General features: G+C 44.2%; 1 protein-coding gene across 2 annotated transcripts in view; it reads left to right on the forward strand.

Moving 5' to 3' along the window:
• Positions 1–15,841, forward strand: part of apoltp (apolipoprotein lipid transfer particle homolog) — a 394,813-nt gene that overhangs the window by 95,400 nt on the left and 283,572 nt on the right. For both annotated transcript variants that reach the window (XM_043711128.2, XM_087998023.1), the window contains exons 17-20: positions 3,803–3,961; positions 4,307–4,491; positions 11,303–11,485; positions 15,679–15,770. In XM_043711128.2, coding sequence (XP_043567063.2) covers positions 3,803–3,961; positions 4,307–4,491; positions 11,303–11,485; positions 15,679–15,770 — 619 coding nt within the window. The remainder of the gene's footprint in view (positions 1–3,802; positions 3,962–4,306; positions 4,492–11,302; positions 11,486–15,678; positions 15,771–15,841) is intronic.

A 15,841-nucleotide genomic window follows, 5' to 3' on the forward strand; every position in this document is an offset into this window, starting at 1 on the left:
CACATCCAGATCATTTATAAATGACGAAAAGCAATTGATGCAGCACCGATCCTTACAGAAACCCACTGGTCACAGGCCTGTAGTCCAAAAAACAACTCTCTACCACCGCCCTCTGTCTCCTGCATTCAAGCCAATTTTGTATCCAAACGGCTACCTTTCCTCGTATTCCATTTGATCTAAACTTGCTAACCAGTCTACTATGTGTTATCTTGTCCAGTGCCTTGCTGAAAGCCATATAGATAATGTCTACCACTCTGCCTTCAACTATCTTCTTTGTCACTTCTTCAAAAAACTCAATCAAATTAATGAGGCATGATTTCCCACGCATAAAGCCATGTTGACTATCCTTAATCAGTCCTTGTCTTTCCAGATATATGTAAATCCTGTCTCTCAATCTCCTCCAACAACGTACATAATGCTGATGAGGCTCACTGTTCTATAATTCCCTTGCTTGAATAATGGCACCATATTAGCCACCCTCCAGTTTTCTGGCACCTCACCCATGGCTATTGAAGATACAAATACCTCAGCAAGGAGCCTAGCAATCTCTTCCCCAGTTTCTCTCATAGTTCTGGGATACATCTGATCAGGTCCTGGGGATTTATCCACCTTTGTGTTTTTAGACGTCCAGCACCACCTCTTCTGTAATATGGACACTTTTAAAGATATCACTGTTTATTTCCCCAAGTCCTATAGCTTCCACATCCTTCTCCACTGTAAATATTCATTTAATATCTCATCCATATCCTGTAGTTCCACACATAGACAATCTTGTAGATCTTTAAGGGGCCTTATTTTCTCCTGGTTACTCTAGTCCCTAGTCCTTGATGTCAAAACCACATTTGACCAAGTGTGGCTCAAGGAACTCGAGCAAAACTGGAAAAAATGGGTATTGGGAGCAAGGTCTCCACTGATTGGTGTTATACCTGGCACATAGGAAGATGGCTGTGTTTGTTGGAGGTCAGTCATCTCAGCTCCAGCACATCTCCGCAGGAGTTCCTTAGGATAGTAACCTAGGCCCAATCATCATCAGCTGCTTCATCAATGATCTTCCCTCCATCACAAGGTCAGAAGTGGGGATGTTCGCTGATGATTGCACAATGCTCAGCACCATTATCAACTCCTCAGATACTGAAGCAATACATGCCCAAATGTAGCAAGTCTTGGACAATATCCAGGTTTGGGCTGGCATGTGGCAAGTAACATTTGCACCCACAAATGCCAGGCAGTGACCATCTCCAACAAGATGGCACGTAACCATTGCCCCTTGACGTTCAATATCATTGTTATTTCTGAATGCACCACTGTCAACATCCTGAGGAGGGGGCTACCATTGAACAGAAGCTGAACTAGACTAGTCATATAAACACAGTGGGAACTAGAGTAAGTCAGAATTTGGTAACTCAAGTGAGGAGTGTGATGGAATACTCTCCAGAGCTCCAACAATGCTAAAGAAACTTGACACCTTCCAGGACAAAAGCAGCCAACGTGGTTGGTTCCTTATTTTCTACATCACCAATGCTCAGCAGCAGCAGTATATACCATCTACAAGACACGCTGCAGTAACTTTCCTGGGATCCTTAGGCAGCTACTTCCAAACCCATGACTACTTCTGTCTAAAAGGACAAAGGCCTCAACTACATAGGAACATGACCCCTCCAAGCCACTCGTAATCCTGGCTTGGAAATATATCATTGTTCCTTCAGTATTGCGGCTGGAACTCGCTCCCTAACTGCGATATGGGTTTCCCTGCATCAGATGGATTGCAACAGTTCAAGCCAGCAACTCACTACCACCTACTAAAGGGTAATTAAGGATAGGCAATAAGTGCCGATGTGACTAGTGGTGCCCACTTTCTGAAAATTATTATTTAATAAATGTGCTGGGATAGCAGGATTGACCCTAGAATAGTGCATCCTGATGTAAAAAACCAAAGGAATCAGAAATGACTGGCTGTGCCCTGATTAGGGATAGTCAACATGACTTTGTATTTGGGAAATCATGTCTCATTTAACTTGATTGAATTTTTTTGAAAAATTAACGAGGAGGATTGATGAGGGCAGAACGGTGGATGTGATCTACATGGACTTTGGTAAGGTGTTTGACAAGGTTCCTCGTGGTAGACTGGTTAGCAAGGTTAGATCACACAGAATGGATGGAGAACTCATGATTTGGATGCAGAACTGGCTGAAAGGTAGGAGATAGAGAGTGGTGGCGGAGGACTGCTTTTTTGATTGGAGGCCTGTGACCAGTGGTTTGCCATAAGGATCGTGGTCCACTGCTTTTCATCATTTATAAAGTTGATTTAGATGTGAACACAGGAGGTATGGTTAGTAAGTTTGCAGATGACATCAAAATTGGCAGTGTAGTGGGCAGTGAAGAAGATTACCTTAGAGTATAACGGGATCTTGATCAGATGGGCTAATGGACTGAGGAGGTGTAGATGGAGTTTAGTTTAGATAAATGTGAGGTACTGCATTTTGGAATAGCAAATCAGGGTAGGACTTATACACCTTAATAGTAGGGTCCAGGGTAGTGTTGCTGAACAAAGAGACGTTGGAGTGCAGGTTCATAACTCCTTGAAAGTGGAGTTGCAGGTAGATAGGATAGTGAAGAAGGTGTTTGGTATTGAGTATAGGAGTTAAGAGGTCATGTTGTGGCTGTACAGGACATTGGTCAGGCCACTTTTGGGATACTGCATGCGATTCTGGTCTCCTTCCTATAGGAAGGATGTTGTGAAACTTGAAAGAGTTCAGAAAAGATCTACAAGGATGTTGCCAGGGCTGGAGGGTTTAAGCTATAGGGAGAGTCTGAATAGGTTGAGGCTGTTTTCCCTGGAGCATCGGAGGCTGAGGGGTGACCTTTATAGAGGTTTATAAAATCATGAGGGGCATGGATAGTGTGAGGGGGAAAGATTTAAAAGGGGCTTAAGGAGCAGCTTTTTCATGCAGAGGGTTGTGCATTTATGGAATGAGCTACCAGAAATAGGGGTGGAGGAGGCAGGTACAAAAACAGCATTTAGAAGGCATCTGGTTGTGTCAATGAACAGGAAAGGTTCAGAGAGATATGGGCCAAATGCTGGCCAATGGGACTAGATTCATTAAGGATATCTGGTCGGCATGGACGAATTGGATCGAAGGGTCTGTTTCTCTGCTGTTTATTTCTGTGACTCTATCTTTGGGACTCTATCCTGGGCCTCTTTGTCGAGAGGATGGGACACTATAACTGTGCTAGAAGAACCCACAGGATAGCTTATATTCTATTCACAATATAAATGAGCTCAATTTAAATTAATTAGGTTCTGAAATAACTCAAACCATCTATGAATGCGCATCCCTGGAGTGGTGGAGGCTGAGGGGTGTCCTTTCAGAGCTTATAATATTATAAGGGATGTGGATAGGGAAATAGTCAAGGTCTTTTCCCCAGGGCAGTGGAATACAAAACTAAATAGGTTTAGGGTGAGAGGGTAAATATTTAAAAGGGACCTAGGGGCAACGTCTTCCTGCAGAGGGTAGTGTGTGGATGGAATGAGCTGCCAGAGGAAGTGGTAGAGGTTGTTACAACTGCAACATTTAAAAGCCATCCAAATGGGTGAATGAAGAGGAAGGGTTCAGAGAGATAAGGGCCAAATGCTTGCAAATGGGACTAGGTTAACTAATGTAGTCGGCAAGGACAAGTTGGACTGAAGGGCCTGTTTCCATGCTGTACATCTCCATGACTCTATGTGAAAAGTGTGGTCTCTCATTGATTTGCCCTTCTCGCCGAATCATATTCAGATTTTTGTCTTGTTTTGTTGATTTAGTTTACAAAACGGATGGCAAAGAAGAAGAAGAAGCTGACGTGTGGCCTGAGCATGAAGATATTTGGAAATGAGCTCAGCTTTTTAGACTGCAGTGATATGAGGGCCCAGATAAAGCAATATTCCCTGGACATGGCAGAAATTGCCATCAGACTTTTAAAGGTAATAAAGAGATTTAACCCTTTTGATCATTAATGATGGGAACTGAATTTAATGAAGCTATTTTGCTTGTTTTAAGTCGTTCAGTTCAGAACGGTATTTGATTATTCAAAGGTGAATCAATATATTCTCCAAGAGTGGTTAGCAAACAGTGATTTTCCTGGTGGAGTGTACCGACACACCTATAATATTGACAGGAAGCTGAAATAGGCAATAAATGGGCTGCTTGCCTGGAAACTATGTCAGCTGATTGGGAGAGTCTAACACTAAATTCACAGCAGTAACTTCCTTCCTGCTGAACCTAACATTTGTATGTAGTCACTCAGTTCATCTCATTGCTTCCTTCAGGGTCAGGAGGTTCAGTATAACAGAAGGACCAGTCTAGCTACAGAGGAGTTGACATTTTCCTCCATCTCAGGCCTCCCTATTAGACTTGCTGTAAATGCATCAGCTGGCACAAACTTTAAAATTAAAGGGAACATCGATGTTAAGCAACGAACAGACTTTATCATCACTGGTTTCATCAAGCCAAGGTATGGATACAAAATACCTTTACAATATTAATTGCAATGAAATCAATATTAATTTTGTTTCACAAGAGGTGCAATAAAATGGAATTGTTGTGCACCTCAAAATTTGCCTGAAAGTGGATGTTGCTACATCTTAATTTGGATATCACAGCCACATCCTCCTCTTATCCAGTATATGTAAACTATGGGTCATCACGCCAGCCTTCAGTATTATGGAAGGAGAGAAGGTGCAAAAATCAGAGCTCTGTCTGCCATTACACAGTAACCAATTAACAATAATTGGCCTTATTAAGCCGTCAATTCTGCGTGATTTTTGATTCAGCAATGCTTCGTGCCAGGTGTGAGAAACATAGAAATGTAATGCAGTTAGATAGGACAAACAAGGCAAGATAATACATGATGAATGGTTGGACCTTGGGAAGCACTGAGGATCAGAGAGACCATGGTGTACATGTCCACCAGTCACGTAAGGTAACAGGGCAGGTGGATTCAATAATTAAAGAGTCAGATGGGCTGTTTGCCTTAATTAGCCAAGGCAGAGAGTTTAAGAGCAGGGTGGTTATGGTGAAACTGTATAAAATGTTCGTTAGATCACAGTTGGAGTACAATTGTGTACAATTCTGGAGTCTACATTATAGAAGGGATTCAGTGGCACTGGAGAGGGTGAAAGGAGATTTACCAGGATTCAAAGTTTGTGAGAAGATTTGTAGCTCGGGTGCTTGTTGTTGTGATTCTGTTCACTGAGCTGGGAATTTTTGTTGCAGACGTTTCGTCCCCTGTCTAGGTGACATCCTCAGTGCTTGGGAACCTCCTGTGAAGTGCTTCTGTGATCTTTCCTCCAGCATTTGTAGTGGTTTGAATCTGCCGCTTCTGGTTGTCAGTTCCAGCTGTCTGCTGCAGTGGTTGGTATATTAGGTCCAGGTCGATGTGCTTATTGATTGAATCTGTGGATGAGTGCCATGCCTCTAGGAATTCCCTGGCTGTTCTTTGTTTGGCTTGTCCTATAATAGTAGTGTTGTCCCAGTCGGACTCATGTTGCTTGTCATCTGCGTGTGTGGCTACTAAGGATAGCTGGTTGTCATTTCGTGGCTAGTTGGTGTTCATGGATGCGGATCGTTAGCTGTCTTCCTGTTTGTCCTATGTAGTGTTTTGTACAGTCCTTGCATGGAATTTTGTACACTACATTGGTTTTGCTCATGTTGGGTATCGGGTCCTTCGTTCTGGTGAGTTGTTGTCTGAGAGTGGCTGTTGGTTTGTGTGCTGTTATGATCCGCATCCATGAACACCAACTAGTCACGAAACGACACGACCAGCTATCCTTAGTAGCCACACACGCAGATGACAAGCAACATGAGTTTGACTGGGACAACACTACTATTATAGGACAAGCCAAACAGAGAACAGCCAGGGAATTCCTAGAGGCATGGCACTCATCCACAGATTCAATCAATAAGCACATCGACCTGGACCCAATATACCGACCACTGCAACGGACAGCTGGAACTGACAACCGGAAGCGGCAGATTCAAACCACTACAAATGCTGGAGGAAAGATCACAGAAGCGCTTCACAGGAGGCTCCCAAGCACTGAGGATGTCACCTAGACAGGGGACGAAACGTCTGCAACACAAGCTCCAAGCTCGGCGAACAGAACCACAACAATTTACCAGGATGTTGTCCGGGCTAGAGAGTTTCAGCTTGGATAGACTTGGATTGTTTTCCTTAGAGCAGGAGAGGTTGAGAGGGGATGTGATTTTCTTTTTATTCATTGATAGAATGTGGGCATCACGGGCTAGACCACGATTTATTGCCTATCCCTAATTGCCCAGAGGGCATTTAAGAGTCAACCACATTTCTGTGGGTCTCGAGTCACGTGTAAGGATGGCAGTTTCCTTTCCTAAAAGACATGAGTGAACCAGATCAGCTTTTCCCACAATCAGAGATGGTTTCGTGGTCATTATTAGATTCTTAATTTCTGATTTTTATGAATTCAAATTCCAGCATTTGCCTTAGTGGGGTTTGACTCAGGTCCCTGAGAACATTTCCTGTGTCTCTGGATGAACAGTCCAATGATAATACCACTAGGCCGTTGCCTCCCCTATGATTGAGGGGCGTTGATGGGGTAGACAGGAAGAAATGTTTCCTCTTAATGGGGGGGGCATTGATTAAAGATAAGGGCAGAAGGTTTGGAGGAGATGTGAGGAAAAATGTTTTCATCCAGAGGGTGGTGGGAATCTGGTACTTGCTGCCTGTAAGGGTGGGAGAGACCAAAAACCGGTTGAATATTTAAGAAATATTTTGAAGTACACTTGTGATGCCAAGACATACAAGGCAATAGACCAAGTGCTAGAAAATGGGATTAGAATAGTTAGGGGGTTGTTTTTAACTGGTGTGGATGTGACTGGCCAAAGGTCCTTTTGCTGTGCTAGAGATCTCTATGAAAACTAAGGGCAGGAGTAGACCATTCAATATGATCTTGGTTGATTATCCAACTCAGAATTCTGTTCCCACTTTCTCCTCCTATCCTTTGATCCCTTTAGCCCGGCTAGTTCTCAAAGAGCAGCTGCAGGAGAATAAATAAAAACCACTGACCAACGTAGGGAAATGGCCAAAACCTGAAATTACTGGCGAAAAAAGTAGAGTTGACATTTGCGAGTTAGGTGATTGTTCATTAATTCCATCTTCTGTTTCTGTTTCAAATCTCCAACATCTGCAGTTTTTTGTTTTATTTTAGGTAAATGAATAAATTGTTTAAGAGGGAAGAGAATAACGAGATTCTAGTGGGCCATGTTAAGGGTTGGGATAAATTAAACGGTTTGAACGGTTGTTTGACAGAAAAAAAAAGGGGGTGGCACGGTGGCTCAGTGGTTAGCACTGCTGCCTCACAGCGCCAGGGTCCCAGGTTCGATTCTCAGCCTTGGGTGACTCTCTGTGTGGAGTTTGCACGTTCTCCCCGTGTCTGCGTGGGTTTCCTCCGGGTGCTCCGGTTCATCCCACAGGCCAAAGATGTGTAGGTCAGGTGAATTGGCCATGCTAAATTGCCCATAGTGCTAGGGGCATTAGTAAGAGGGAAACGGGTCTGGGTGGGTTACTCTTCAGAGGGTCGGTGTGGATGTGTTGGGCCGAAGGGCCTGTTTCTGCACTGTAGGGAATCTAATCTAATCTATCTAACTCCATCTTGAAAATATTCAATGTTTTGGCCTCAATTGCTTTCTGTACCAGAGGATTCCACAGGTTCCTCACCCCTGGATGAAGACATCTCTCCTCGTCTCCATCCTCTATGAAGTCATAGAGATGTACAGTGCGGAAACAGACCCTTTGGTCCAAATCATTCATGCCGACCAGATATCCTAAATTAATCTAGTCCCATTTGCCAGCACATAGTCCCTAGCCCTCTAAACCGTTCCGATTTATATATCCACCCATATGCCTTTTAAATGTTGTACTTGTACCTGTATCCACAACTTCCTCCAGCAGCTCATTCCATACACACACCACTTTGTGTGAAAAAGTTGCTCCTTAGGTTTCTTTTTAAATCTTTCCCTTTTCACACTAAACTGATGCCCTCTAGTTCTGGACTCCCCCACTCCAGGGAAAACACCTTGTCTATTTACTCTCATGCCTCTCAGGATTTTGTAAACCTCTATAAGGTCACCCCTCTGCCACTGATGCTCCAGGGAAAACAGCACCAGCCTGTTTAGCCTCTCCCTCAAACCCTCCAACCCTAGCAATTTCCTTGTAAATCTTTTCTGAACCCTTTCAAGTTTCACAACATCCTTCCTTTAGGAGGGAGACCAGAATTGCGCGCAATATTCCAAGAGTGGGCTAACCAATGTCCTGTACAGCTGCAACATGACCTCCCAATTCCTATGTTCAGTGCTCTGACCAATAAAGGAAAGCATACTAAATATGACCTACCTTGTATTCTTAGACTGTGACCCCTGGTTCTGGACTCCCTGATCATTGAAAATATCCTTCCTTTGTTTACCCTGTCTGGTCCTGTTAGAATTTTATAGGTTTCTGTGAGATCCTGTCCCCGTCTGGCTCATTCTTCTAAACTCCAGTGAATATGGCTCTTACTGATCCAATCTCTTTTCATACATCAGTCCTGCCATCCCAGGAAAGGATCTGGCTAAACCTTTGTGGCACTCTCTCCATTGGTAGGACATCCTTCCTCAGATAAGGAGGCCAAAACTGCACACCATAATCCAGGTCTGGTCTCACCAAGGGCCTGCACAATCGCAGCAAAACATCCCTGCTTCTGTACTTCTCACTATGAAGGCTGACATATCATTTGCCTTCTTCATTGCCTGTTGCACCTGGTGTACTTACTTTCAATGACTGGTGTACAAGAGCATCCAGGTCTTGTTGCATCTCCTCCTTCCCCAAGCTACAGGTGCTCAGGTAATAATCTGCCTTTCTGTCATTGCTGCAAAGTGGATGACCGCACATTTATCCACATCATACAGCAACTGCCATGCATTTTTCCCACACACTCAGTCTGTCCTAATCATACTGAAGCATCTCTGCATCCTCCTCCCAGGTCAATCCCCCGCCCAGCTTTGCGTCATCTACAAAGTTTAAAATTGTGCATGTTGTTCCTTCAGCCAAGCCACTAGTTTAGATCGTGAATTGTTGATCTCTGCACTCCCCTGCTTGTCACTGTCATTTGGAAAAAAAGACCCGCTTCATTTCTTTGGCTTCCTGTTTGCCAACCAGTCTGTCTATATCAGTACATTACCCTCAATCATGCACTCTCTCCATGCTAATCCCTTCTGTGGGACTATAGGGATTGGAACGAGGTTGGTCGGGTGGATCACATAGAATATGAGTTCCCTGATTAGGGCTGTTAACCTGGACCAATCGGAGCCCAGGCTGACAAATATAAACAGAGGTGTCAGTGACTTTCCTTACTCTTGGGCCTGGTTCTGAGCTAACTAGTTAGAGTCCATGCACTGTGCATGCGTAAATAAAGGGTGACTTGGTGATGGGATACCAGCCTCAGTGGAGTTATTTCAGGGATCTTACTGAAAGCTTTCTCAAAAGTTCAATTATAGCATATCCACTGGCTCCCCCTAATAAACTCTACTAGTTACATCCTTGAAAGCATTCAGTAGATTTGTCAAGCATGAGAGGTGGGAGAAATAAACGTCCTGCTAATGGGTCGTGGGTGCAGCTAACATGAGAACCTGATGAAGGTGGCAGTGTTTGTATGTGTTTTTGTTGTTTCACTGTTCTGAGCCTGTAGAAAGAGAGAGGGAGAGATCACGTGGGGCTGTCTGGGTGGTGGTTGTGGCTAACTTCCTGCTGGAGCAACCGTTTACCCACATGATGTCCCAGCCTAGACTGTTGATTGGACGTGGAGCCAATCCCTACCCTGCCCGTCTCCCATGCTGCTGACCGGACACCTTCCCACCAACTGACCATGTACTTAGCCAAGCTGAGGTGATTAGGGTGGAACAGGGAGGCAAGTGGGCCACTCGCTTTTCCATTCTCACCTCACTGGAAACTGTCAAATCCAGCCCAATTAAGGGCTGGCAAATTTCCCAATCCAGGTTTTACTTGGTCCTTTGGCCAGTAATCATTAACGTGGGCACGATGCCAATGCATCCAGAGTAAATCTGGACGATGCATCCTTAAAACAGTTGGCAACCAAAGACTTGTTTTGTCATTGTAAAGGATCTACTTTATCAGTGGTAGAAATGAACCCAAGATAAATTGAAAAGTAAACTAAACTAGTAATTAAGAGCTTCTCTTTAATTCTTAGAAGACGTGATAGGCTTCTGAGGACATGTAGCTGATGATATGTAATTCAGAAAAGAACATAGTGGTGCATTCTGAGGAAGACTGAAGAGAGGCAACAATTGAAGGTGGCAGAGCAGGTTGGGAAAGGACTTGGTTAATTAAACATGGGATCCTGAGATTCAGAATGAGAGGCATAAGTTCTCAAAACCACCCTCAACTGGGGTGATGTGCTCAATCCTGGTATCTCACTTTATCAAGGATGCAGGAAAGATTTTAAAAGAATGATTCTGGAATGCAGCACTTTTAGTGGTTAGATTGGAGACGCCAGGGCTGTTTACCTGAGAGAAGAAAAGGCTGTGAAGATCTATCAGAGATTTACAAGATCACCAGGAGTCTGGTCAGAGTAACTAAAGAAAAAGTCTTTCTATTGGGAACCAAAGGGCAATTTAAGGTGACTGGCAAAAGAAGCAAAGGTGATATGAGATGGATGCAGTGCCTGAGAACGTGTTGGAGGCAGGTTCAGAGGTGGTTTCCAAACGGAATTTGGTGGAGTACCTGAAAAATAAATTGCAGGGCTATGAAGAAAGAGTGGGCAAGTGAGATGCTGTTGTAAAGAGCCAAAATGTACATGATAGGCCACCTTGCTCTAACCATCCTATGATTCTAGATCCATTCAACTTGACACTCTGACCTCAATCGAACTGATCTAGCAATCTCGAGCCAATTAGAGCTAAGCTTAAATCAATGCACTTAAACCACTATGTTGCTCCATCTGGCTGATGTTACACTGTAATGCTCTATGTTTCAAAGAGACTTTAAATTACAAATTGCGTAAAAAATAAAAACGAAGGTAAAATGCAATCAGAATAAAAACAAAATAATTTGCATCCAACTGCCCATTCACCTATACCTTCTCAAAAAAATGAAGCATTTACTTTAAGAGAACAATAGTTGAACACAAAATATAATTCTTCTCATTCCAAAAACGAATGCTGTTTCAGTTTGTTTCTTACTGACATTTGAAGAGTGGAGAAAGTCTAACATGGTGTCTATGCCATTCTGCTTTTAGTGCTCACGTTCATGTGTCTGTCCACATGGGAGTTGACGGTGCAATTGGTAAAGCTGGTCTGGAATGGGTGGCAGGAATGAGAACATTGACAAGCCTTGATGGTGGAATCCAGTTAAAGAAAGGACAAGACCTGAAAATCTTCCTGAACACACCACAGGAGACGATGGAGATCATAGATATCAGGTGATAACAGGATGATGATTTGACTCTAAAACTACTGCATAGGTACGCAACCCGTATACGTAATATACAGCACTCGGGTTAACTATTGGCAATTATTTTGCTCTCTGTTTTAAGATTCTTAATATGATTGTCAATTCAGGCTGGACAGGAGCCACTTTCATTTCGCAATCCTAGGCAGGGTACTACTGTGGTTCCCTCAGTGATAAGATGCTGGTCATGGAATATTATGATTTTAGTGGAGTTTTTGATCAATTTTTATTTAAACTTGGTATTTATAAAAGACACGATCCCTTATCAGGAACCTCCACAAAGATATTTCACAGTTCTTAGCTTCAGGCACGGTGAGGATCAAGGCACAGTGAGGTCAGCACAGTGGCCCAGGGACCCGGGTTCGATTCCACCCTTGGGTGACCGTCTGTGTGAAGTTTGCACATTCTCCCCGTGTCTGCGTGGGTTTCCTCCGGGTGCACCGGTTTCCTCCCACACTCCAAAGATGTGCAGGTCAGGTGGATTGGCCATGCTAAATTAGCTCGTAGTGTCCAGGATGTGCAGGCTAGTGGATTAACCATGGGAAATGCAGGATTACAGAGATATGTCTAGGTGGGATGCTCTTCAGAGGGTCAGTGTGGACTCAATGAGCTGAATGTCCTGCTTCTACACTGGAGGGATTCTATGATTCTCTCATCTTCCTCAAGAAGACCAATTATGGTCTCTACTACTTGGAAGGGCAAAGGCAGCAGAATCTAATGGACTGTCACTTCCAAGCCACTCACCACCCTGACTTGGAAATATATCTCCGTTCTTTGTATCGTTGGGGCAAAATTTTGGAATACCCTCCTCAACAGCATTGTAGGTCTATGTAGACTGCAGCGGTTCAAGAAGGCAGCTCACCACCACCTTCTCAAGAGACAACTAAGGACAGGCAATAAAATTGGCAGCACACAGCCATCCTATGAGTGAATAAAAATATTTTGATATGTACTGATTCTCAGAGCAGCTGAAATATTTGAGCCTGTAGAATTAAAAATGGAAAAGAAATTGTTTATGCGCAGATGGAGGTCTATTGGAACATTTGTGCTAATCTGTTGCTAGTTTTATGCCTGACTGAGGTAATGTGTTGGAAATTCATGCCCTACGATTTGTTTATTTATTCATTGTGGGATGTGGGCATTGCTGGCTGGGCCAACAGTTATTGCCCATCCCTAGTTTGCTCTTGAAGGTGGTGATAAGCTGCTTTCTTGAACCGCTGCAATTCACCAGCTGTGAGTAAACCCACAATGCCATTAAATTCCAGGATCTTGACCCATTGACAGTGAAGGAACGGTGATACATTTCCAAGACAGGATGGTGAGTGACTTAGAGGGGAGCTTGAAGATGGTGGTGTTTCCACATATCTGCTACCCTTGTCCTTCCACATGGAAGTGGTCATGGGTTTGCACGGTACTGTCCAAGGATCTTTGGTGATTTTCTGCAGTGCATTTCTTTGGTGCTACACTGTCACTCATGTGCGTCGGTGGTGGAGGGAGTGATGCTTGTGAATGTGGTGCCAGTCAAAAAGGCTGCTTCCTCCTGGATGGTGTCCAGCTTCTTGAGTGTTGTTGAGGCTGCACTCATCCAGGCAAGTGGGGAGCATTCTATCACTATTCCCTGAGCTGTCACAAAATGCAAGGATTTCAGGAAGAACTCAAAATGTCTTTGTTTAGACTGAGGTTGGCAGAAAGCACAGATCAGGTTTCTGTGCTTAAGAGTGATGATTATTAATAGACACTGACTCGAGGTGATCAACCGGGAGCCAGGAGCATATAACTCTACAAGGTAAAACACCAACCTCATTAAACACCCTCTCTTCAAACACATAGTGACAGACACAGACAGGAAAGAATTGGGGCAGGGAAAGGCAGGCCAGTGATTTGCTGAGATGATTCTTGCGCTGTTCAGAGCACTGCTTCTCGGTCTTCCTTCTTCCTCCAGGTACTCTCACTTGTTTACAAGAGGTGCAGGGTGACTGATTCCCACTTATAATGGTCTTTCACTCATCAATTAAAAGTCACAGCTTACAAAAAGCTGGGAAGGGGAAATAAACTGGCTGTTTTCAGGCTTGAGATGTTTTTTCCACCAGCGCATGCTAGGAATTTAAGAGGCAGTCCGCGATTGGTAGGAACAGTGAGGGTGCAGTTGAAATGTATTAACTCCGTTTCCTGTTGAGTAACAAGTTGGAACCACATTAAAAACAATATCTGGGTGCCCTGATGTTGATGGAACAGCAATGAATTTTAATTGGCTTGCCAGCGGCATGTTTTAAAATAATTTCCTGATGCAGAAGAGAAACAGTAACAATGGATTAAAGAGACATGCTACTCCGACTCATCTGTTGCGCTCCAAAATGGAGGGCCAGTATGATGATGTCCAAGTATTACTGCTTTTTTTTTGTTCTGGAGAGCCCCTAAAGAGGTGGACTTGGTCCTTCTTCTTCCACTGCCTCTACTGCTTCCCTCCCCAAACCATGCGGACTCCACCCACACCCTTCCCCCTCCTAAACCCGGACATGCCTTCTCTCATGGTGACCATCGTCTGGTAATGTCTGGCTTTCCTGGTTGACTGGCCTTGGCTTTCTGCTAGGAATGGCTGAGCATCTGACTAGAAGGTTTCAAATGCGGCCTGCTGCTGAATTTCATATTCCCTTTGTGTCCCTCTCAGAGTGACCATGGCTTCTGCTATCACATCACTCAGCGGCCTCCTACACACCAGTAAAGAAAATGCAATTTTGTAACCAAAGAAAAAGTCTTGGATGGAAATGGAGCAGGAGGCAGATGGGTGGAATGAAGAATCAGGATCAGCCATGACCTCACTGATTTGATTAGAATGGGCACAAGCTGCCAACTCCATGAAGTGACAGGGTTACAATCATAGAATCCCTACAGTGTGGAAGCAGGTCATTAAGCCCATCAAGTCCACGCTGACCCTCCAAAAAACATCCTACCCAGACCCATCCTCTTATGCTATCCCTGTAACCTTGCATTTCCCATGGCTAATCCACCTAGCCTGCGTATCCCTGGATACAATGGGCAATTTAGCATGACCAATCCACCTAACCTATGTGTCTTTGGACTGTGGGAAGAACCTAGAGCATGAGGACAAAACTTGCACAGACACAGGGAGAATGTGCAAACTCCACACAGACAGTCCTCCGAGGGTGGAATCGAATGTGGGTCCCTGGCGCTGTCTTACAGCAGTGTTAACCAGACTCATTAACATAATACAATGTGGGAAAATGTGAGGTTATGCACTTTGAAAAATATAACTGCATTATCAAATTTGGTGATGAGTAAGGAAATGTCACAGACTTTAATTTGATTGTAATACGTAGTTGCGAACGTCCCAAATGTTGGGATGTTCAAATGGGTATTAATAATGAATGACAAATTCTTGGTGTTCCTTCCATCGTTTTAAGTTTGTTTCAAATTAACCCTTTCAGAGGTGTTGTTACACCCCTCTGGAGTAGGTGGGACTTGAATCTGGGCCTCTTGGCTCAGAGGTAAGGACACTACCACAGTGCCTCAAGGGTCCTCTTCATTTGTTTTATCGGTACACCGATATGTGAATAAGCGAATACATTTTTTTGTTTGCCTCAGAATATCGGGGGACTGGGTTCGTAAATAGGGCAAATGTGGCCCCTTTTCCACAGCAGTCAGCTGATCTATTCATAGAACCCCCCACAGTGTAGAAGCAGGTCACTCAGCCCACACCGGCCCTCTGAAGAGCATCCCACCCATACCAATCCCCCACTACCCTATCTCCATAACCCTGCATTTCCCAAGGCTAATCCATCTAACCTGCACATTCCTGGACACTATGGGCAGTGTAGCTTCGCCAATCCACCCTAACCTGCACCTTTTTTGGACTGTGGGAGGAAACCAAGACACCCAGAGGAAACCCACGCAGGCACAGAGAGAATGTGCAAACTCCACACAGATTCCTGAGGCTGGGATCGAACCAGCTTCCCTGGGGCTGTGAATCACCCTGCTGAGTGGTGGGTAGGTGAGTTGGAGGGAGTGGTGTTGAATGCCAGGTAGGTTAGATTCTCCGTCAATCTATGGGAGATTGCTGCTCCCGAGTAAATCCGGTCAGGTATGTGACCGTCAGAAATAGGGACGGTTGTGAGGCTCAAGTATTAATTGATTTGGTTTTTGCAGCTCAAGACTTTACACAACAAATCCAAGTCGCAAAGAGGAAATGATTGGATCCTTTGATCGAAGGGAAGCAAGAACCTGTAGTGAAGATGAAAGTAAGCTGGCCATTTACATTACATCCATATAGGTACTGGGGGCTATTGTTCAAAATTACCTTCTGAAAGAT

Source organism: Chiloscyllium plagiosum, unplaced genomic scaffold (assembly GCF_037043375.1).
Source record: "Chiloscyllium plagiosum isolate Xiang-an unplaced genomic scaffold, Cpla_swu_hap1 HiC_scaffold_20, whole genome shotgun sequence".
In the NCBI taxonomy this organism is placed as follows: Eukaryota; Metazoa; Chordata; class Chondrichthyes; order Orectolobiformes; family Hemiscylliidae; genus Chiloscyllium; species Chiloscyllium plagiosum.